This window comes from Palaemon carinicauda, chromosome 5, assembly GCF_036898095.1.
Source record: "Palaemon carinicauda isolate YSFRI2023 chromosome 5, ASM3689809v2, whole genome shotgun sequence".
Classification (NCBI taxonomy): Eukaryota; Metazoa; Arthropoda; class Malacostraca; order Decapoda; family Palaemonidae; genus Palaemon; species Palaemon carinicauda.
In genome coordinates this window covers 129,414,851-129,439,517 of record NC_090729.1, presented here as the reverse complement: position 1 = coordinate 129,439,517, position 24,667 = coordinate 129,414,851, and the positions used below count along the sequence as shown (strand labels likewise).

At 36.8% G+C, this 24,667-nt stretch overlaps 2 protein-coding genes across 2 annotated transcripts; both read right to left on the bottom strand.

Moving 5' to 3' along the window:
• Window positions 1–1,449: 1,449 nt before the first annotated feature.
• Window positions 1,450–1,899, bottom strand: LOC137641139 (protein FAM200C-like). The gene has a single exon (XM_068373583.1). The coding sequence runs from the start codon at window positions 1,897–1,899 to the stop codon at window positions 1,450–1,452; it is 450 nt and encodes a 149-aa protein (XP_068229684.1).
• Window positions 1,900–2,180: 281 nt separating this feature from the next.
• LOC137641138 (protein FAM200A-like) lies at window positions 2,181–2,561 on the bottom strand. Its single transcript, XM_068373582.1, has one exon. The coding sequence runs from the start codon at window positions 2,559–2,561 to the stop codon at window positions 2,181–2,183; it is 381 nt and encodes a 126-aa protein (XP_068229683.1).
• Between the last annotated feature and the right edge of the window lie 22,106 nt (window positions 2,562–24,667).

Below are 24,667 nucleotides of genomic sequence, written 5' to 3'. Positions count from 1 at the left end.
CTTTTTTTTCATATTTTTGTTCACGAGGAAAAAATGACTGTTCAATAACATCCGGGCTTTGTTCTGCTTAGGGTAGAATTTATAAAACCTATCTTTACTGAAAATGGGCTCTTTTACTAATGAACGTGCATGCGCGCGCGCACACGCACACACATTATATATATATAATATATATATATATATATATATATATATATATATATATATATATATGTGTGTGTGTGTGTGTGTGTGTGTATGTATGTATAAAGCCTTAAAAACCTTTCGTGCGTGGCGCACATAAGATGTAATTTTTACGCATGCTCGTGCTCGCGACAAGCTCCTCATTTCATGAAACTACTTTGTTGGAAATCTTTAGCCTTCGTAAAGGTTGCATAATGCATATTTAGATTGGTTATAATATTGTTGACCGCCTATTGTTTTAACTAATGTTTTGCTATTTTTAACGGGCTTATTAACATTTCTGGCATCCGTGTACAAATTTATCCCTCTTCAAGGTTATTAAATAACCCTATTCAACCTCTTTGTCCCATATAGTACAGTATCTTATGAAACATTGTATAGTACGTTTGTGTTTTCCTGCGTGAACAGTAAGTTAAGCCAAGACGATTAAAATGTCGATCTCCCTGAACGTTTATTTAAAGCAGTGGTTCTTAACCTTTTTCATCCCATGACCCCCCGGAACTAATCAGAGTATTATTATGACCCCCTATAATAGATTTGGAAATAATGAACCTTGTCAAAGGGTCAAGTAAAAAAAATTACAGGAAGACCATGGTTTACTCCTATACAATTTTCTTGGAAACACCACAGAACAAAAACCTTGGAAAACTCCACTTTCCTAGCCTCTACAAATGCCATAAAATTATCAATTCCAAAGAACTATTCAACATCATACAAAATGGTTTACTCCTATACAATTTTCTTGGAAACACCACAACAAAAACCTTGAAAAATTCCACTTACACAGCCTCTACAAATGCCATAAAATTATCAATTCCAAAGAACTATTCAACATCATACAAAATGGTTTACTCCTATACAATTTTCTTGGAAACACCACAACAAAAACCTTGAAAAATTCCACTTACACAGCCTCTACAAATGCCATAAAATTATCAATTCCAAAGAACTATTCAACATCATACAAAATGGTTTACTCCTATACAATTTAATTGGAAACACCACAGAACAAAAACCTTGAAAAATTCCACTTACACAGCCTCTACAAATGCCATAAAATTATCAATTCCAAAGAACTATTCAACACCATACAAAACCTAGCACCTACTTCTCATTCACTCAGTGTGATGGTTGAAATTGTTTTGTAGCCATAAGTCTATCAAAGCGAGGACCAGTGTTCGATAGGCAACACCTCATGTCAGCATCGATGACAAGTCTATTGCGTGCATTCGTTTTCAGTGCAACCATTGCTGAGAATCCAACCTCTCACCGGTAGGCTGACGGGGACTGAATCAACATGGTTAATGCACGCATCGAGAGAATAGGACAGTAGTCCTTCACTTTTGCCCAAAATGTTGGGAGCTCTTGTTCGGCAAAATCGACTTTAAGCTGAGAATCCTTACGAATTTGATAAAATTCTACCTTAGCAGCAACATCAGTATCACTGATGGCACTATCTTTTAATGAAAAGGGTCTATAGATCCACGCATCAGTACAGTAGTCGTTTAGTCCTGGAAAGTAACTTTCGATGGCGTCATTTACTGCCAAAAGATGAGTGGAGATCTCGTCATGGAAACTACATTCAGCATCTGGCATGGAACCCAGGAGAGTCATCATCTCCGTGAAGAAAGTGATGTCACCGTCCTGAACTCTTTTCTGGTAAAGCTGAATCTTAGACTTGAACGCTGCCACTTTGTCCCGAGCTGTGTGCATCATTGTGTACCAACCGTGTTTCACACAATTGTACATAATTCCTTTTATATATATTATGCTTGTATCTTCGCTCTTCCCTCGCACTAAAACGAACATGAAAATTCATGTCTGGTTTTTCCTCTGTAATATTGTCTGTCTTGTGAACTTGTTATGTCCTGTTGCCTTGAGGTTTTGTATATATCCTGTTGCCTTGAGGTTTTGTATATAAGGAGAATGTTCTACAATAATATAACTCAGTCGTTTCCAACCTGCCTTTAAGTTCACAGCCTTTCTCGGCGCCGTCACTATGGCGGCGTCACAATTGTAACGTTTCCTTGGATTGAAGTATTCAGAGAATTTACTTCCGAGAAGAAATCTGCCAAGTAGGCAACTTTTGTTACAAAACAATCATCCTGCATCTTTTCATGAAGAAGATTCTCCTTTGCCGTATGACCACGTTCCAACAGCATTGTTATTTCTTCGCGAAGTTGTAGCACGCGATTTAAAACTTTGCCGCGTGAGAGCCAACGTACCTCTGTATGAAATAGTAGAACAGAAAATTCAGCACCCATTTCTTCACATAGCAATTTAAAAATCCTTGAAGTTGTTGCACTTCCTCGTATATGGTTCACAATCTTCACAACGTCAGTAAGCACTTCTTGAAGTCCAGGTGGGAGAGTCTTCATTGCCAAAGCATACCGTATTTCTAATACGTGTATAATGTATATGAAAAATAAATTATTTTCCAGAACCCTTTGTGACCCCTTAAGAAATCCCAAATGACCCCCCCGGGGGTCACGACCCCCAGGTTAAGAACCACTGATTTAAAGAGTAACGTCCGATAGAACACACTCATTGAATACGGAAACGTTTGATAAAATATCCAACCGAAAAGTTCTGTCCTCGCCAAGCCTAATGATGTGTAAATAACATGGTAAGCAAATTAGGTTGAATAGATGATAGCCCAGTGAATAATTCATATAAGCTACCAGAGCAGAGCGATGGACGTATGTTTATTTGACAATTTTATCCTTTGTTAGAGGTAGAGGCAATGTAATAGAAACCAACAGTAATTATGTGATCAGTGCCCAAGTGATTCCCTCACCCAAACTAGGACTAGGTAAGGCCAGGCAATGGCTGTAGATTTCTAGGGTGATAATCCCATCATTACCAAAGGATAGGTCTCGAGACTGAGATTGTAAGCACTAGTGAAATCGAGAGTTTGAAACGTTATCCAGTATGCTACTACTGTACTGTTTTGCTTGAAATGAGATTATACTTCAGTGTTAAGCAAACATTCAGAGTTGGAATATTATTGTGGGTAAATAACAACGCTGGAAACATATTACAACGATTACATTTTTGTTTAACTTTTATTGTCTATAATAAATAAGAAACCTGTTACCCCAACACTATTATGAACTTTAACTTCTTATTTTATCGTAGAAGGAATTAATACGAGTGAATCACACCTATAACCAAAGTAAATACAGGCACAGAAAAGGGGAAAAGGTGATAAAAAATATAAACGCGGAAAAATGAGGGTTAAAAATACAAAAATTATTCTATCGTAGTGAATCTTCTTTATTAGAAAAAAAAAATGCTGATATTATGGATAAAGATTTCGAATGATAAAAAGAAGCTTTTATTTTTTGTACAATTATTATTTCAAGATATTCATCATTTCCTTTTGTGATTTTCCTCCACTGGGGACGTGTGTATCGAAAATCAATATGCATTGTCTTTGAAAAATAAGACAATATTGTTCTGTGGCCGATGAACGTAAGAAAACTTTTATTCTTCGATATTGTTTAAAAACACGATTCTGATAGAGATCACACAAGAATGCTCAGGATCCACGCACTCTGTACCAACCGTGTGTCACACAATTGTACATAATTATTTTGTATATATTATGCTTGTATCTGCGCTCTTCCCTCGCACTAAAAAGAACCTGAATGATCATGTCTCCGTTTTGCTCTGTAACTTTGTGTGTCTCACGAACAGGTCATGTCCTGTTGCCTTGAGGTTTTGTATATAAAGAAGAGTGTTCCTTAATAAATAACTCAGTCGTTTCCAATCTGCCTTTGAGTTCACAACTCCTCTCTCGGCCCGTCACATTGGTGACCCCGGAAGTCGACTCGCTCCCACTGCCTTCCACCCCCACCTCCCTCGCCCCTCCATCGTTGGTAATATGACGGCGGCGGACTCTACCCCAACAGTTGGCACTGCGGCCACTCCATTGAAACTTTCACCGTTCGCTAGCGGAGAAGCGTTCGCTTGGTTTCAACGCACTGAAGTCCACTTTCGTATCAGGGGCGTGACTCGCTCAACCACCAAAGCGGATTAAGTTCTCGCGGCGATACCCGAGGACACCTCCCCAGAAATATCCGACTGGCTTTGTGAACAAGGAGACACCCCAATAGCGTATGACGACCTCAAATCATACCTTCTGCAGCAGTACTCGCCGTCGCCAGCCGTCCATATAGCAAAGCTTTTTCAGCTCTCGCAACAACCGTTGGGGGACCAAAGGGCTTCGCTTGCCCTCAGGGAAATGACCAGTATCGCTCGCCTTCAACCTGCCGCAGACGGCTCTCCTCATGAGGTGAACCTACTCCGTGCCCTTTGGATACGCCGTTTACCTGAACCTGTGCGCGCTGCCATACCCGATGTCGATAGTTTACCCATAAAGGACTTGATGACCAAAGCCGACGCCTTTATGGACAGCCACTTCAAGACCTCCATCAACGCCTCCACCCCTGACGACGAGGATGCCTATTCAACGTCAACCGAAGATGACATGAATGCCGTAGGATATACACGCCTACCCCGTGACGTGCCGAAGCGGCGACAAAGCCGCCCACCACCAACCAATCGCTCGCGCCCCAACGAACGACTTCTACAGCCACTTACTACCTCCCATCCGCCGCAGTTTTGCTACTACCACTTCAGATTCGGGACAACCGCGAAGAAATGTGCCAAAGATTGTCAGTGGGCAAAAAACGTGTAAGTAGGCCATCGCTTGTGGCGGTGGCCTCCCATGTTTCTAATCTTTTCCTTTTACAGGATGCAGGAACGGGCGTGCGATTTTTGGTAGAAACGGGTGCTTGTCGTTCTCTTTTGCCAAGGAAACTCTTCAAGGCACAACGTAGTCTGTCTACATCTGCCGGCGTCCGCTTGGTAGCTGCCAACGGATCTGCGATACCCACCTACGGTTACGAGAACCTCACATTATCGTTCGGAAACGGTAAATTCAATTGGAAGTTTCTCGTTGCTGACGTCACAATGCCAATCCTCGGTGCGGATTTCCTCTCTCATTTCCACCTTTTGGTCAATGTCGCCCACCGACGATTGGTCAACGCAGACTCGTACTTGTCGACACCTCTTCAACCCGCCCCCTCTAACCTCGCTCTCCACATCAGCGCACCCACGGATGCCTACGCCCACCTCCTCACGTCGTACCCGGAAGTTTTCCGTCCAGAACTTCGCCAAACGCCCACGGTTCCTGCCAAGCACGGTATTTATCACCATATCAAGACGACGGGACCCCCAGTCTTCGCAAAATTCAGACGTCTAGCACCGGAACGAACAGGCAGCCGCCAAACAGACGTTCGCCGAAATGGAGAAAATGGGCCTTTGCCAAAAGGCCTCCAGCCCATGGTCGTCACCCTTACACATCGTTCTGAAGAAAGACGGCTCCCTCCGTCCGTGCGGGGATTACAGGCGCCTGAACATGCAAACAGAACCGGATCACTACCCCCTCCCAAACATTGCCGATGTAACCTCCTACCTGCACAAAGCGAAGGTTTTCTCTACGCTCGACCTCCTGAAGGGGTATTATCAGGTGCCTATGAACCCAGAAGACATCCCCAAGACCGCCATCACCACTCCGTTCGGCACATACACCTTCAATTACTCCTGTTTTGGCCTTCGTAATGCTGGGGCAACGTTTCAACATCTCATGGATGGCATCTTAGGGGACCTCCCTTTCTGTGTATGTTATGTGGACAACATACTTGTGTTCTCCTCCTCAAAAGAGGAACACCTCCGTCACCTGCGCATCGTGCTCGACCGCCTGCAACAAAACGGCCTTGTAGTCCGGTACGACAAGTGTACCTTTGGCGCCAACGAAGTGTCGTTCTTAGGGCACCGTATCACTCCTGAAGGAGTCCATCCCCTCCCTGAGAAGGTAGCAGCCGTTCAGAATTTCCCCACGCCCTCGACCGTCAAAGCTCTGCAGGAATTCTTGGGCATGATCAACTATTACCACCGTTTTCTGCCAGCCATTGCCGCCACTCTTGCTCCCCTCTACGCCTCCCTCAAGGGCAAGCCAAAGGACCTGAAGTGGGGTCCCCTTCAAGAAGCAGCCTTCTGATATGCAAAGAAGGCCCTATCAACTGCTGCGGCTCTCACTTTTCCTATCCCACACGCCCCTCTCCTTCTCTCCACCGATGCCAGCGACGTCGCTATTGGTGCAGTACTCGAGCAGGTGGTCAAAGGCTCGCCCCGCCCATTGGCCTTCTTCAGCAGAAAACTGTCCAAGGCAGAATCGGGTTATTCTACCTTCGATCGAGAATTGCTGGCGGTGCACTTGGCTGTCCGTCACTTTCGCCATTTCTTAGAAGGTACGCCCTTCGTCATTCGTACAGACCACATGCCTCTGGTGCACGCCTTCACTCGACAGTCTGACGCCTGGTCCGCCCGTCAACGCCGACATCTCTCTGCCGTGGCTGAATACAATTGCACCCTCCAATACGTCCCTGGGAAAATGAATCCCGTTGCCGATGCTCTGTCAAGAAACACGTTGGCTGCCGTTCAACTGGGATTGGATTACAATGCCCTGGCTGAAGCCCAACGACAGGATCCAGAGTATCAAGCTTGTAGGACATCCTGCACGTCCCTCCGTTGGGAGGATTTTCCCCTCGAAGACTCCAACACCACCCTCCTCTGTGACGTCAGTACTGGTAGACCGCGACCTTGGATTCCTGCTCCCATGCGCCAACAGGTGTTTGATTTCATCCACGGCCTTTCACATCCCTCGTGCCGTTCTACTGCACAGCTGCTGAAGGCAAAGTTCATTTGGCACGGCATTTCTAAGGATGCTAAGGATTGGGTCCGTGCGTGTACTTCTTGCCAAACTTCCAAAGTACATCGACACACGGATTCAGGAGTGGGCACCTTTCCTCAACCTCAGCGTCGTTTCGCACACATTCACGTCGACGTTGTAGGCCCCCTACCCACATCACAAGGACATCGTTACCTGTTTACCGTCATCGACCGCTCCACTCGTTGGCCTGAAGCCATTCCCATGGAAACTGCAACGTCCGCCTCATGTACATCTGCCTTACTCTCTGGATGGATTTTAGGATTCGGTATCTCTGAGCATATTACTTCTGACAGGGGAACAACTTTCACCTCTCAATTATGGACGTCATTAGCGAATCTCCTGGGCATCACCCTACATCAGACAACGGCCTACAACCCCGCTGCCAATGGAATGGTTGAACGTTTTCATCGCACCCTCAAAGCAGCTTTGATGTCCCGCTGCAAGGATTGCAACTGGTTTACTCAGCTTCCCTGGGTCCTCCTTGGACTAAGGACCACTCCTAAAGACGCCCTCGACGTCTCGGCAGCCAAAATGGTGTATGGCGACCCGTTGGTCGTCCCTGCCGAATTTTTTCCTTCTACGACCTCCTCCGACGATCTCCAGCGCACACGTCACGTCGTGGGAAAATTTACTCCATGCCGCCAGACTTACAAGCCCCCAGCGAAGCATCACATACCAACGGACTTGCACTCTGCAATGCACGTCTTCCTGCGCAACGACACCAGCAAGCCACCACTAACGCCCCCTTACACGTGCCCTTTCCTTGTGATCCGACGCAGTCCGAAAGCATTCCTCCTAAACATTCGGGGCAAAGAAGACTGGGTCTCCATTGATCGTCTAAAACCTGCTTATCTTCTGCCAGATGACCCGCCTACAGTTTGCCTCTCTAGATCAGGGCGCCCTATTTAACATGTACAGTATGTCATTTTTAGGGGGGGAGCCATGTACCAACCGTGTGTCACACAATTGTACATAATTATTTTGTATATATTATGCTTGTATCTGCGCTCTTCCCTCGCACTAAAAAGAACCTGAATGATCATGTCTCCGTTTTGCTCTGTAACTTTGTGTGTCTCTCGAACAGGTCATGTCCTGTTGCCTTGAGGTTTTGTATATAAAGAAGAGTGTTCCTTAATAAATAACTCAGTCGTTTTCAATCTGCCTTTGAGTTCACAACTCCTCTCTCGGCCCGTCACAACTCCCTCGCGGTTAGCAGACATTAAACATCTACACATGCTAATACATACTACATCTCGTGGTTAGTTAATTCATGTTACTTTTGCTTCAGGATATTTACAGGATGTTTAACCACTTTAAACTGTGTGAATATAGTTGATCATGACTTATTTTATCACAAAATATAGGACTTTTGGGGGAATAACGACCAGAATGATTTTATTCAATGTCCATCAATATTACGCCTGTTTCTCTATGTGAACGTGAAAGTATTTTCATGTTGTACAATGTCGACAATTTAGGTTCGGAGCGGTCTAATGGATAGTAAAATTATTTCCAACCAAAACAATATCAATTTTAAACCTTTCTGTTATGTGAATACCCTAAGTGCAATCGAATAGGCCTATTTGTTTTGGTTCAACATTTTATCTGTGGGGGAAGTAAGAAGGGTAGTTACTGTATGTGTACTTTGGATGTTTTATGATTTTAAACAGATGGATGGAATGTTGAGACAACTCTTTTAGGAAAATTAAGTAGTGATACTGAATGTTAATGAGAAAAATGGATGATTGTGTTGTGTGGAGATGTTGTGGAAATTAATTTTATAGTTATTAAATACTGAGTTACAACCCTATTGGAAAAAAACAGAGAAAATAGCCCAACGAGGAAAGGAAACTAGGAAAAATAATATATTTTTTGAGAACCGTAACATAAAACAAATATCTCCTATATAAACGATAAAAACTTTGACAAAACAAGAGGAAGAGAAATAACATAGAATAGTGTGCCCAAGTGTACTCTCAAGCAAGAGAATGTAGAGATAAGAGAATGTAGTAAATATGTCAACATAGTGAAAGGGTGGGTCAAAGTTTTTTTGCTAAATGGCGTTATTGGATTCAGAAAAACTGAGACATTGTTGGTTAGGTAGCATGCTATTCCCTAGAAGGTCCTTGCTTTACTTCATAGTGCAACAATGAAGTAAGGGTTGTTGTGGCCGGATTGATTACGTGTCTGCATGGTGATTGCCAGAGGTAGGTTCAAGTCCTGCTCAGACTCTTTAGTTCTTTAGGTGTCTGCATCCTTACCATCCTTGTGAGCTAAGGGTTTGGGGGAGCCTATAGGTCTATCTGTTGAGTCATCAGCAGTCATTGCTGCCCCTTTATGGTCCTAGCTTAGGTGGGAGGGGCTTGGGCGCTGATCATATGATTTATGGCCAGTAGTTAGGGGATTGTCCTGCTTGATAGGGCAATGTCACTGTCCCTTGCCTCTGGTCTTTTTAAACCCCAAAATGACTGGGTTTTCCACCCAGTTGCACATCGGTGCTGAATGGCCCCCTTTGTCTCTGTGCTTGGTTATATGGCTCTATTATCATAAACACAAATAGAATTAGTATTTAGTGAATATTGAAATAGATATAGGATAGAGATTTGTGATTGTGTAAAATGTTGGGTCTTAGTTGGGTTTCTTGAGGTGATATATTGTATAATATAGCTGTTATTGTGGAAGTGTCTTTAATAACACACACACACACACACACACATATATATATATATATATATATATATATATATATATATATATATATATATATACATACACACACACACACATATATATATATATATATATGTATATGTATATGTATATATATATATATAATCTCCTCCGGTTATTCACCCCAAGGGCCCCGGGTACATTTCGCTATAGTGGTCTGTATCTTGAGCTTTTAAATCAATATTTTCCTTTATCATCCCCTATTTCACGGATCACACTCCTCAGCTATGTAGGCCTGGGTCTTCCAACTTTTCTAGTGCCTTTTGGATCCCAGTTGAAAGCTTGGTGAACTAATCTCTCCTAGGGAGTGTTAAGAGCATGCTTGAACCATCTCTATCTACCCCTCACTATGATCTCACCCACGTATGGCACTCGAGCAATCTCTCATAATTCATTTCTAATTCTGATCTGCCCTTTAATTCCCATTTTTTTTTTTTTTTGGTGAGGGTTTTGTTTTGTCCTTAATTCTACAAAATCTTTTGGATATTGTTCCATTGTCAATACCAAGACTCATGTCCATACAGTAACATCGATCTCAATAAAATTTATATACATCGATCTCAATAAAATTTTTATTTATAATCTAATTTTTATATGGAATTTCTGGTGATTTGATTTCCAAATTTTATTTATTCTATCCATTGTCTAATTTGCTTGTTTAATGTTTCATTAAACTCCAATTCTAAAGACACACACATGGTTTTACATATGTATATATATATATATATATATATATATATATATATATATATATATATATATATATATATATATATATATAAATGTGTGTGTGTACGTGAGTATGTGTCTGTGTGTGTGTGTGTGTGTGTGTGTTTAGGATACTGGGTTTCACCTAAGCCACATATCCTTTCTCAAAGTCAAATGTATCCCCGCTTGCTTCTTGACCATGTTCTATTGCACATTATGGACGGTTCAAAGCAGGTTGCACTTTGTGATGTGGATCCTCAATTTATCTGTATATCTATGGGTCTAACCTATCAGTTAAGTGGTGGTTGTCCACCAGGCAAGCTTAGTCTTTGACCTATTGAAAGTCAAACCTACCTTGAATTTCCAAATAATTTCACTTTAAGATACTTACTCAAGATTAGACATCTGTTTAGACCCGAAGGTTCAATAATAACACGCCGTATTACCGAATAGTCTTTTGAAATATGGGATATTCATCCTATCGTGATGAAACCATTAACATTTAAGGTTAGAATGTAATAAACTAACTGTTAGCTTATCACATTTACATGCAAAATTCATTACTTTAAACATTAAATTTCGTATCAACATGATTGGGACAGGTTGGACCTAGGCCTACACGAAAATGATGCTTTGTATAGAGCTGGTACATAAACTGTATTTGATGCTTGGCTAACACAGTTCTATGTTTGGGTGTAAATTTTCGAGTATGCTGGTTCAAGAGATGAAGGAGAATGTTATCTGGTTTAGATAACTTAGGCCAGGCTTTGTTGATAAGGACTTTTGACAAAGGATATTGGCTAGGTACCTTATGTTGTAGACTAAGGAACCTAATTTTGTTCTTCGCAGTTTAGAAACGTTGAAGGTAATTTATTATAATTTTAATAGTAATTATCTTTAAAAGAACTTAAGTTATAATTATTATTTGTAACAAGTTAACGAAATTTCAGATTAGGCATAATTGTAATATGATTAAAATTTCTCAAACAAAACGATTTAAATTCTTGTGAATATATCCTGAGTAGATCCTTAAAAAGCCTGAAAAATCACGTTTAGTCGAAAATGAAATGAAACGATTTCTTGTACTTCATCTCTCCCAGAATATTCCAAGGTTTACACAGCGAGAAAGAAAAATGGTTGGAAATAAAGTGTGCAGTCTTACGAAGTTTAAATTTCTCCTAAAAGTAAACGAAATATGTAATTAGACTTGTGTTATCGTGGAGTCTGGTTTTTGTAGTTGTATGTCTGTATGCACATACGCGTACAAACTTACTCAAGCATATACCTCTTTCTCTCTACAGTATATATATATATATATATATATATATATATATATATATATATATATATATATATACATATATATATATATATATATATATATATATGACCTTTAATTAATCTACCGTTATCTACGTCAAAAAATTTCTGTAAAGTTACAACAATTTCAAATTATAATGATTTCATCTGTGTTTACCCTATGATATATATACATATATATATACAGTATATATATATATATATATATATATATATATATATATATGTATATATATATATATATATATATATATTTATAAATGTATATAAATGTATATATATATATACATCTATATATATATATATATATATATATATATATATATATATATATATATATTTATAAATGTATATAAATGTATATATATATATACATCTATATATATATATATATATATATATATATATATATATATATATATATATATGAAGCTAATCCGTATGTGCTCTGACGTCTATAGTTTCATTTGTTTAAACTACCACCATGTGATAGGTCATGTTATAGGCTGAGTACAGAATGTTATGAAATATTTCTGTTGCTCATTTTTATCTAAATAATTATTTCTTAACAGATTTCTCCTGTCATTTAATTTAGTAGTGATATATAATAAAAAGGCTATTTAACACTACCAAGACAGCCAATAGGAAATAAAGCATTATATTGACTAGGTGTTCATTTTGCTTTATACAGCCCATATATGGGACTTTGATTCTATTACAAGAGGGCCATTTTTGGTCGAGGGTTGAGTGAGCGAAAGAAAATTTGATTTGCTTTCTTATGGGCTTTTCGTTCTCGTAAATGGGACCCGTGAGGAAACACAGCTGTTTGTTGAATTGTTTGAAATTCGACGTTGCAGAGTGGGAACACGAAAGCCAATTAGCTTACGTTCATAGGACAATAAATTTTCTTTAAGGGACTGCGATTTTTTTCATATGATAATGAGCATGTATGTTCTACACCATTAAACATGCCAGTACGTAAGTATGTATGTATGTATGTATATGTATATATATTTACATATATTTACATATACATATATATATATATATATATATATATATATATATATACATACCTACATATATATGCATACATACATACATATATATGTACATACATACATACATATATATATATATATATTATACTGTATATGTGGGTGATATATATATATATATATATATATATATATATATATATATATATATATTATACTGTATATGTGGGTGCATATATAGAAAGGAATATTCTGTCGCTTTGCATGATTGTAATCTATTCCAATTAGCTGTTCCCGTTTACCAAAAGGCTGATTATATAACCATTCTATCTATGGTCAATTGGTAATACTGTATATATATATATATATATATATATATATATATATATATATATATATATATATATATATATATATATATATATGTGTGTGTGTGTGTGTATATATATATATATATATATATATATATATATATATATATATATATATATATATATATATATAATCATCTGCTGTAACTAGTCCACTTTAAGATAAAGGCCTCAGACATGACCCTTCAATTGCGTCTTTTTTGTCTTTCAATACCACCCTATACCTGTAAATTTTCTTAGCCCTTCAATCCATCGTCTTTTCTTCCTTCCCCTGCTTCGTATGGAATCTCTAGGGACCCATTTTTTTTATTCCTAATGTCCATCCATTGTCTGCCATTCTCATTATATGTTCTGCCCATGTCCATTCCTTTTTCTTAAATATTGATATATCCTTTACTTCAGTTTGGTCTCTTATCAATGTTGCTAATTGTCTCTCTTAGTGTTATATCTATCGGTATTCTTCACACACACACACACACACACATATATATATAATATATATATACATACATACATACATATATATAAATATATATATATATATATATATATATATATATATATATATATATATATATATATATGCCTGTGTGTGTATGTGTGTACATATGTGTTCTAATTGTTATTATTGTTATTATTATTATTATTATTATTATTTGCTAAGCAACAACCCCAGTTAGAAAAGCAGAATGCTATAAGTAGACTATATAAAATATGTTTAACTGCATAAATATGTATATATATATATATATATATATATATATATATATATATATATACAATATATATATATGTATATATATATATATATATATATATATATATATATATATATATATATATATATATATATATAATGTGCATACATAATTAAGTATAATGCATATATATATATGTATATATATCCCTTTTTGCAAGACTTACAAGTTATTGTTGTTTCATTTTATAATAATATGAACAATGACCTCAAAACCTTATTGACTACAAATACTTTCCTCTACCGCTGTGTATTTTCTCCATCTCCAATAATTGCTGGATATTGATTTAGATGCCAACAAATGCTATACTATTTTTTTTTTTTCAATATTCCTTAATATTGGTTAGGCTATATATTTTGAATGATTAATTCTAAAGTTATTCTATGAATATTGCCAATGGCAGTGATAATAATGATAATTACTTAATGATGATAATTATTAATATAATTGGTTTTACAACTTTAGGTCTAAGTGCATTATGGCTTTTGTGGGTATTTTCAACAGATGAAAAGTTTGTACATTTGCTGTTATAAAGATTTGCTATAAGTATATATATATATATATATATATATATATATATATATATATATATATATATATATATATATATATATATATATATATATATATATTTATGAATAAATATCAACACAACATTGTGTTCAAATAAAAATAAATTTCTACCTCATACTTGGGATCGAACGCTAGCCCCTTCTAATGAAAGGCCAGGTCGAAACCAACTATGCCACGAGAGACCAAAAAGAAATCGGAACCTGACGCTACCTAGCTGTCCGAGGATTTACCTGACGAGACATCAGTCTCTTACCAGCGAGTTTTACCCAATTTCCCGGCCCACCACGTGACACAATTGGTAGTAATTCATTTAAATTACCCCTAATGAGTCAATATGGATAAATATCAACACAAGATCGTGTTCAAATAGAAATAAATTTCTACCTCATACTTGGGATCGAACGCTAGCCCCTTCTTATGAAAGGCCAGGTTGAAACCAACCATGTCACGAGAGACCAAAAAGAAATTGGAACCTGACGCTACCTAGCTTTCCGAGGATTTACCTGGCGAGACATCAATCTCTTACCAGCGAGTTTTACCCAATTTCCTGGCCCACCACGTGACACAATTGGTAGTAATTCATTCAAATTACCCTTAATGAGTCAATATAGATAAATATCAACACAACATCGTGTTCAAATAGAAATAGATTTCTACCTCATTATTATTATTATTATTACTTGGTAAGCTACAACCCTTCTTGGAAAAGCAGGATGCTATAAGACCAGGGGGTCCAACAGGGAAAATAGCTCAGTGAGGAAAGGAAACAAAGAAAAATAAAATATTTCAAGAAGAACAACAAGATTAAAATAAATAACTCCTATATAAACTATAACTAACTTTAACAAACCAAGAGGAAGAGAAATATGATAGAATAGTGTGCCCAAGTGTACCCTCAAACAAGAGAACTCTTGGGATCGAACACTAGCTCCTTCTAATGAAAGGCCAGGTCGAAACCAACCATGCCACGAGAGACCAAAAAGAAATTGGAACCTGACGCTACCTAGCTGTCCGAGGATTTACCTGGCGAGACATCAGTCTCTTACCAGCGAGTTTTACCCAATTTCCCGGCCCACCACGTATATGCATATAAATATATCTATATATTGGGTTTATGATTGGAAAAAGTTGGAAATTCTGCTCGTGGATATATAAAAGAATTCTAAGAATATTTATGATAGTTAACATATAAAAGAAAGTGATATCTTTTCCCATACACAGTAAATTTTCTCTTGGATAGTGTTTGCGAAAATGTTATTGAATGCGTCGTTTTCTTGAGTGATATATTACCCATACACAACGTATTTTCGTATTTTCTTAATGTGATTTGGATAGTCTTAGTGGTCGAATGCCTGGCAATTTATTACACAGGTCCTGAATCGAATACGTCTGACCTCCTGTCAGTTACTGTGATAGACCGGAGGAGTTAATCCTGGATCCCTCCTCCCCCTTCCTCCTCTTCTGCCTCCTCTCAATATTAGCTTACGCCGAGAACCAAACTAATCTTGCTGGTTCCAGTGGCCTTAGGATTATCAGTATTAGTTTCCTTGTAATTGACCTCTCTCTCTCTCTCTCTCTCTCTCTCTCTCTCTCTCTCTCTCTCTCTCTCTGGGATTTGGTCATTTAACACGAGTGTACGTAAAATAGAGTTGGATTGAATGGAAAATGACATACTTCTGTGTCAAAGGCTCATGATATCAAGGGAATATTTGCAACTATGAGGTAGGACCATTTTGAAAATATTTTCCCTAATGGATGATATTGTTATGAATGCATATGTAGGTGGTTGCAGGTTGGCCACGGCACCAGCCACCCGTCAAGATACTACCGCTAGAGAATGATTGGGTCCTTTGACAGGCCAGATAGTAATGCATTTGATCTCTCTCTGGTTATGGCTCATTTTTACTTTGTCTACACGGGATGGTCTGGGCTATTCTTTCCTCGTTTCCCCCTGTCTTCATACCTCTGACAACACTGAGACTGCCAAACCATACTTTTTCACTCAAGGGGTTACCTACTGTACTGTAGTTAGTTATTCAGTGGGTACTTGGCGTCACGGACCTTAGATGTGAGGATGCCAGAAAAATTTAAATCTATCAATCAATCAGTCAATGCGTACTTTCCTCTTGGTGAGGGTAAAGGAGACTCTCTAGCTATGGTAAGCAGCTTTTATAGGAGAAGGACACCGTTGTTCTCTAGTCTTGGGTAGTGCCATATCCTCTGTACCATGGTCTTCCACTGTCTTGGGGGTGAGAGTTTTCTTGCTTAAGAGTACACTCTAACACACTATTCTATCTTATTTTTGTTCCTCCTGTTTTTATAGTTTATATGTGAAAGATTTGTTGTAATGCTGTCACAGTTTTTAAACTTTTATTTTAATTATTAATTTCTCCTTTTGTAGTTTATTTATTTCCTTATATCTATTCCTCGTTGGGCTATATTCCCTGTTGGAGCCTTTGGGCCTATAGCATTCTGCTTTTCCAATAATGGTTGTTGCTTAGCAAGTAATAATAATAATGATGAGTAGCATATGGCATAATTTTCATTAAAAAGACCTTATATATACTCTCTCTCTCTCTCTCTCTCTCTCTCTCTCTCTCTCTCTCTCTCTCTCTCTCTCTCTCTCTCTCTCTCATCCACATTTGATTCTTCTAAGATGGTGTTATAGTAATAGTTCTCAGATAAATGGAATTACTGTTGTGCCTTAAAAGGAAAATAGGAAAAGTTAAGACGACTGTTATTTGGCTGGAAATAATACACCAACATTAAATATAGTAATTTAGTTATTAATTTTCCTTAGCTGACAATGAAACGTTGTTTTCCTTTGAACTATTCTTTCGAATCCTTTGTTCTCCCGTTGCTCAGAAATGCACTTTCATTTATGTCCAGTATTCAACACATTGTACATCAAAGTGACCCATTAGATCAAAATCAAAGTGTCCCACTAGATCAACGGACAAATTTGTTGCGACGTCAGTTCGTACATCCCAAGTGGAACTGTTATTCTTTCAAATGTAATTATTTGAGTTCACTCCCCTCTTTAGAGACACGCTTTTGGAAGACACCCCCCCCCCCCCAAAAAAAAAAAAAAAAAAAAATTGTTCAATATTAATCTTGATATTTAATTTTCAATTCCTATTATTGGAATCAAAACTTCCGGTAATGAATGCGGGGTTGAGGATTTATTGAATATACGACGACTGTTTTAATGAAGTTTAGGCATTTCGAAATGGGATTGGTCTCTCTCTCTCTCTCTCTCTCTCTCTCTCTCTCTCTCTCTCTCTCTCTCTCTCTCTCTCTCTCTCTCTCACATAAAGGAATCTATGACAATTTCACTTATTAAATTGCAGAGAGATATAATGCAATATTATTATAAGTAAATTTATTATTTTTTTTAAGCAACACAGAAATTGATATTAGATCATGTAAGTTGTGAAAAGATATATTCTACCATTATTATTGTTATTTCATTTGATTCACTGTATAAGTCTTTCAATAACGCTCTTTTATTGTATTGTGGTAGACAAAACTTTATTGTCTCCAGAGATAAGCGATCGAAATAATCATACGTTGTATATTCTTTTACTGACGTCAGTTTCTGTGTGTGAATATTATGTTTTTGTACTTTGGATCCAATTATTTTAATATTTTTTTTGTGTGATAAGATTTGGGATCTATCTTAAAATGAAACAACTTTATTTGCTTTTGATGAGTGAATTAAATCATGCATTTATTTTATCCACCTTGAGAAAACTATTTCTTAAATTCAGTGTATGATCATTTGCTTTTTATTATCATACTGATAGGAAATTAGGTTAGTCAACATTGCAAGTATACATAGCCTAGTTATTTCTCTGAATAACTAATAATGAAATATGCATTGTCTTTTGAAAATGTTAATAATGAATATAATATTAGAAACAATTTGGGATATTTTTTCTTTTTGTATTTTCTATATTGATAATCATTTGAAATAGTAAAACATTTTGCGTATTTTTAATGTTGTTTTTATTGTTAATTTTGTGTGAGAAATATCATTACTATACACAATATTTCTTTAATTTTAATAATTTACATATTTGTTATGGAATTAGTCTTAAAATCAAACAATTGTCAGAAGCATTTTGAGTTCGTCAGACTTCATGCATACAAATGCTAAAGTTGAATACTGTTGATATTCTGAACTGCGTCCAGATGTATTTAATTAATATATTCAGTTATAACTTGCGCGAGTTGTAATTCTCTGGAAATGTCGGAATTTGTACTAAAGCATCGTAAACCTTCTGGTCATAGTTATAGCAAATGTTTTCCTGCTGGAGTAGTTTTTTTTTTTTTTTCTTTTATCAAATTGTGTGTGTATATATATATATATATATATATATATATATATGTATATATATATATATATATATATATATATATACACATGCACACACATATATATATATATATATATATATATATACATATATGCATACACATACATATATACAGTATATATATATATATATATATATGTATATATATGTGTATATATATGTATATATATATATATATATATATATATATATATATATATATATATATATATAAATTCCTTTTTAGTTTAGTCTAGCTGCGATAAATATAGAAGAGAATGTTTCGTTATCTATGAAATGGATTTGTCCCTGTAATGGCAACACTCCACTATGTAATTAATCTCTTTGTTTAACTATTAGCTAAATATAATGATCACTTGTCCTGTCTTTCTGCCTGAATGTACTTTTTGTTTGTGTGTGTATATATATATATATATATATATATATATATATATATATATATATATATATATATATATATGTGTGTGTGTGTGTGTGTGTGTGATTGATAGGGTAATCAAAAGTGTGATTTGAGGTTGAATGGGGTATATGAATAAATTATGAAAAACTCAAATGAAAACTTCGAAAAGTAACGGAAAACTCCATTTGGCAAACATGTATTAAGGGAAAATGAGTTGTAGACATTTAGAGGCACTGTGAAAGGTGTTGAGAGTATATTATACAAAAGCTGAATACAATAGAGCAATTAGGTGTGTCTTTGGGGCAGCAGCTTCAAGTTGAAGATATAAATAATTCTACACATTTATATTCTGAATAATGAATGCGCTAACTAATTTTTTTTTTTTTTTTTTTTTTTTTTTTTTTTTTTTTTTTTTTTTTTTTTTTTTTTTTTTTTTACATCGCACATCATCTTGTTCACTTGTCCTTGTGCCAGTCGTCAATAATGGTGTACTTCATAAATTTTCACATATAATTTTGTGAAAATTCCTAATATCATTGACAATTCCTATTGGAAGTGGCCTTTTTATACTAATAGCTTGAGTTTAAGTTTAATTTTTTTTGTATCAACAAATTTCCCACAAAAATTATGGAATAATAAGGGCATATACTATACATTTTCTCAATAAGAAAATTCGTGATATAGTTGAAACAATTTTATGTTTATGGAAAGGAAATGATAGCCAATTTAACATTGTTTACCAATAAGTTACCCCAATTTACAATGTAAAATGCATTCAGTCGTGTCCAGGTGCAGCTTATAGGAATCTGCAGTTTAATTAATTTCGCATTAATTTCATAATGCGGAATATGTTGCGGAACTGTCTTCTGCTCGTGTCAACATTTTCCGAATAATGGTCCATTATCATACCAGCAACTGGATTCCGTATTATAATCTCAAGGATATTGTCACTGTTGCAATATATAAGTCTAATATGTTTCATTATTTACTTTTCGTGAAAAAAAAAAATGTTGCAGATATTATCATTATCACTTTTACCGGTTTTTACGAGAATTATTCCCTGGTGTGTTATTGCTTGTTATAGTACAGTAATCGTAGGTAGTCATTTGTTTCCATATATTTTCCATGCAATTGCTAGTAGTGTGACACTTGTTGTTGTTGTTATTATTATTATTATTATTATTATTATTATTATTATTATTATTATTATTATTAGCTAAGCTACAGCCCTAACTGGAAAAGCAGGTTGCTATAAGACCAAGGTATCCATCTGGGAAAAATAAACCAGTGAGGAAAGGGAATAAATAAACTGCACGAAGTAATGAATAATTAATATAAGATATTTTAAGATCATTAATAACGATAAAATAGAGCCCGTCATATATCAAGTATGAAGAGAGACTTATGCAAGTCTTGTTCTGATCACATCGGGACTTAGTTTTATTGACCTAACCAACACACTTTAATTTTTTATATAAATTTTGACGAAAGTAAACACCGGTATTCCCATTTAATAATTTTCATAAACCCGCCAGTATTCTTTTGTACCTTTTTAATCAGGAAACATCTGTTTAAAAATGATGCCAATGTTTTGAACGTATTTAATTTTATCATTGACATTTCATTTTAAAAATAACCCAGTTTGTGAAAGTTATAGTTTATAGAATTTATTGGTTTATTGAAGACGCTGTATATTGTATGTTTAAATCCGTTAGACTTTGCCTTCTTGTGAAAGAGTTTCACACACGTTTTCGTAGTCGTAGGACATGTTAATGGTATCTAACAACACAGAGAAATAGGTTACCTTCTCTCTTCTCTTTAACTCTTTCATGAAAGGTTTATTTCAGTGAAGTTAGAATACATACATACATATATACATACCTAAATACATACATAAATACATACCTATATACATATATAAATACATGGATACATGCATACCTATATATGGGTCCTAGATCCCTTGGCAGAGCAAATTCGTATTTGTGGCTAATTTGGAAAATTATAGATCACGAGTGTTAATGATAAAATTATCATGCGTGTATGTATGTATATATATATATATATATATATATATATATATATATATATATATAAGGTGGTTTCTCCTTAGTAAGGGTAGCTCCATAGAAAAGAAAAGACTTTACTCAGTCACTCGCATTCATCCTGTAGCTGTAGATTTAGGGAGAATCTTCTGTTCAGAAAGTCACTGTTATAAGCGTAAAGAGAAAACTCATTAGCAATTCTCTAATTGTACCTGCAAACTTGTCTCACTTAGATACAGTGTCTCTCACCTTGAATACCAATGAACATCCTTTCCAATGTCTCTTTTGTTATTTATCCTAACCTTTCTAGCTCTTCCATTCATTCCGTTTCTTAGGACTATTAGATTATTCACATTTTTCATTAATCTATTTTCCTCATATTTTTTCCATATAGTTATGAAGATAAAAAATATTTTTTCGGCCAAGTAACTTTTCTTTAGCACTCGTATGTGTTTCCATATCAGTCCCTTTCCACAGCATCAATGTTTTTTTTTTTTTTCTTTTCCATACAATTCAAATCTCCTAACAGTCGTAATTACTTTGGCCTCTGTAGATAATCAAATTTACCATTAAAAGGCTTCTCATAAAATAAGGGGACCAGTTAATCTACTCTTTATTCTATTTTGTCTGAGGTTTTACTGAAAATTCGCTCCTGCAGCAGTGATTGAACTCATTTGGACCTTATTTTCTGTGGCTGAGTTAATGTTGGTCTTTTATTTCATTGTTCAGCAGTTCATACTGCAAGGATGAATTTATAGTTTGAATTAATTTTAGGGGAAAATTATCTCATTAAAAGTGTGTACATGGCCACATGCTCGTTTGGAAGAGAATCGGAGATTTCCACTTACTCGTGACGTGGTGGAAACAAAGGAGAAAACATAGTTAAAGGGTGACTTGATAATGACTATGATTAAAAGTATTGAAGAGTGTCATATCTGGTTTTCCTCCCGAGCTGGGTGGACAAACCATTTGCGCTATTGCCGCCGTGTTTTGCTGGTCAGCAGATCTTCTTTATTCAATATTACAGGTCATAATGCATCTTTAACAGATTTGATGCAATGTGCTTACTTGTCTGTAACACGAATAGTTTTAGGTAATGAACTATGTTTAATTACCATTATCTTTTGATTTAATATTGAGCAACATAGTGTATTTGAGTCATTATAAATACGAAGTAATAACAGCATTTCTCAAGTGTTTTGGAAAATTCTAACTGTAAAGGTATATTAGCATATAATGATCTTCCTTTACATGCATCATTACAACGAAATGTGAGAACAATTATTCCGTCTTTTCTACGAAAAAAATTTCCTTTGAAAGTTATGGTAATGAGGGAAATTTAATTGCTATCTTCAATGAAGATTAAGAGCTTGATATGTAAATTATACTCGATTAGAGAGCAGTCTAGATACAAGAGTTTACCGAGCTCATAAGGATATGTTACAAAATCCCACTCTTTGCACGTTAAGGAGGTTCTGTTCCCACTGTCATACAGTCATTCTCCCTCCATGCAAGCCAAGAATGAACCTTTTGTTCTGTGGAAGGTCAAGGATGAATACTTCCCCCTCTCTGCAGGTCAAGGATGTTCTGTCTCCCTTTTCATATACAGTAGGTCAAGGATGGACCTTCCCCACCCATGCAGGTCAAAGATGAACCTTCTCCCTCCATGCAAGGGCAAGGATCAACCTTTGTTCTGTGGAAGGTCAAAGAACCTTTCTACCTCTCAGCAGGTCAATGTTGAGCCTTCCCCCCACTTCATACAAATGGAGTATAATTTTCCCTCAATCTATGCAGGTCAAGGCTGAATCATCTCCCTTCCATGCAGAGAAGAATGAATCTCAATCCCACATTCAGATAAAAATTTGAACCCTTCCCCTTACGGTGCAGGTTAAGAGTTAACTTTCCCTATCACCTATTGATCTAATATGAACCTTCCCCTCTCTATGCAGGGCAAAGAAGAACATATCCCCCTTCATACGGGCCAGAAATGTATAGTCCCCATCTCATGCAATAATGATGAACCTTCCCACCCCATGTCAGTGATGAACCTTCCCCCAGTCGTAAATGTCAGTGATGAACCTTCCCCCAGTCGTAAATGTCAGTGATGAACCTTCCCCCAGTCGTAAATGTCAGTGATGAACCTTCCCCCAGTCGCAAATGTCACGTATGAACCTTCCCACAGTCGTAAATGTCAGTGATGAACCTTCCCCCAGTCGTAAATGTCACGTATGAACCTTCCCCCAGTCGTAAATGTCAGTGATGAACCTTCCCCCAGTCGTAAATGTCAGTGATGAACCTTCCCCCAGTCGTAAATGTCAGTGATGAACCTTCTCCCAGTCGTAAATATCAGGTATGAACCTTCCCCCATTTGTAAATGTCAGTGATGAACCTTCCCCCTGTCGTAAATGTCAGTGATGAACCTTCCCCCAGTCGTAAATGTCAGTAATGAACCTTCTCCCAGTCGTAACTGTCAATGATGAACCTTCCCCAAGTCGTAAATGTCAGTGATGAACCTTCCCCAAGTCGTAAATGTCAGGTATGAACCTTCCCCCATTCGTAAATGTCAGTGATGAACCTTCCCCCAGTCGTAAATGTCAGTGATGAACCTTCCCCCAGTCGTAAATGTCAGTAATGAACTTTTCCTAAGTCGTAAATGTCAGTGATGAACCTTCCCCCAGTCGTAAATGTCACGTATGACCTTCCCCCAGTCGTAAACGTCAAGTATGAACCTTCCCCCATTCGTAAATGTCAGTGATGAACCTTCCCCCATTCGTAAATGTCAGGTATGAACCTTCCCCCATTCGTAAATGTCAGTGATGAACCTTCCCCCAGTCGTAAATGTCAGGTGTGAACCTTCCCCCAGTCCTAAATGTCAGTAATGAACTTTTCCCAAGTCGTAAATGTCAGTGATGAACCTTCCCCCAGTCGTAAATGTCAGTGATGAACCTTCCCCCATTCGTAAATGTCAGTGATGAACCTTCCCCCTGTAGTAAATGTCAGTGATGAACCTTCCCCCAGTCGTAAATGTCAGGTATGAACCTTCCCCCATTCGTAAATGTCAGTAATGAACCTTCCCCCAGTCGTAAATGTCAGGTGCGAACCTTCCCCCATTTGTAAATGTCAGTAATGAACCTTTCCCAAGTCGTAAATGTCAGTGATGAACCTTCCCCCAGTCGTAAATGTCACGTATGAACCTTCCCCCATTCGTAAATGTCAGTGATGAACCTTCCCCCTGTAGTAAATGTCAGTAATGAACCTTCCCCCAGTCGTAAATGTCAGTAATGAACCTTCCCGCAGTCGTAAATGTCAGTGATGAACCTTCCCACAGTCGGTAATGTCAGTGATGAACCTTCCCCCAGTCATAAATGTCAAGGATGAACTTTCCACCCAGTTGTAAATGTCA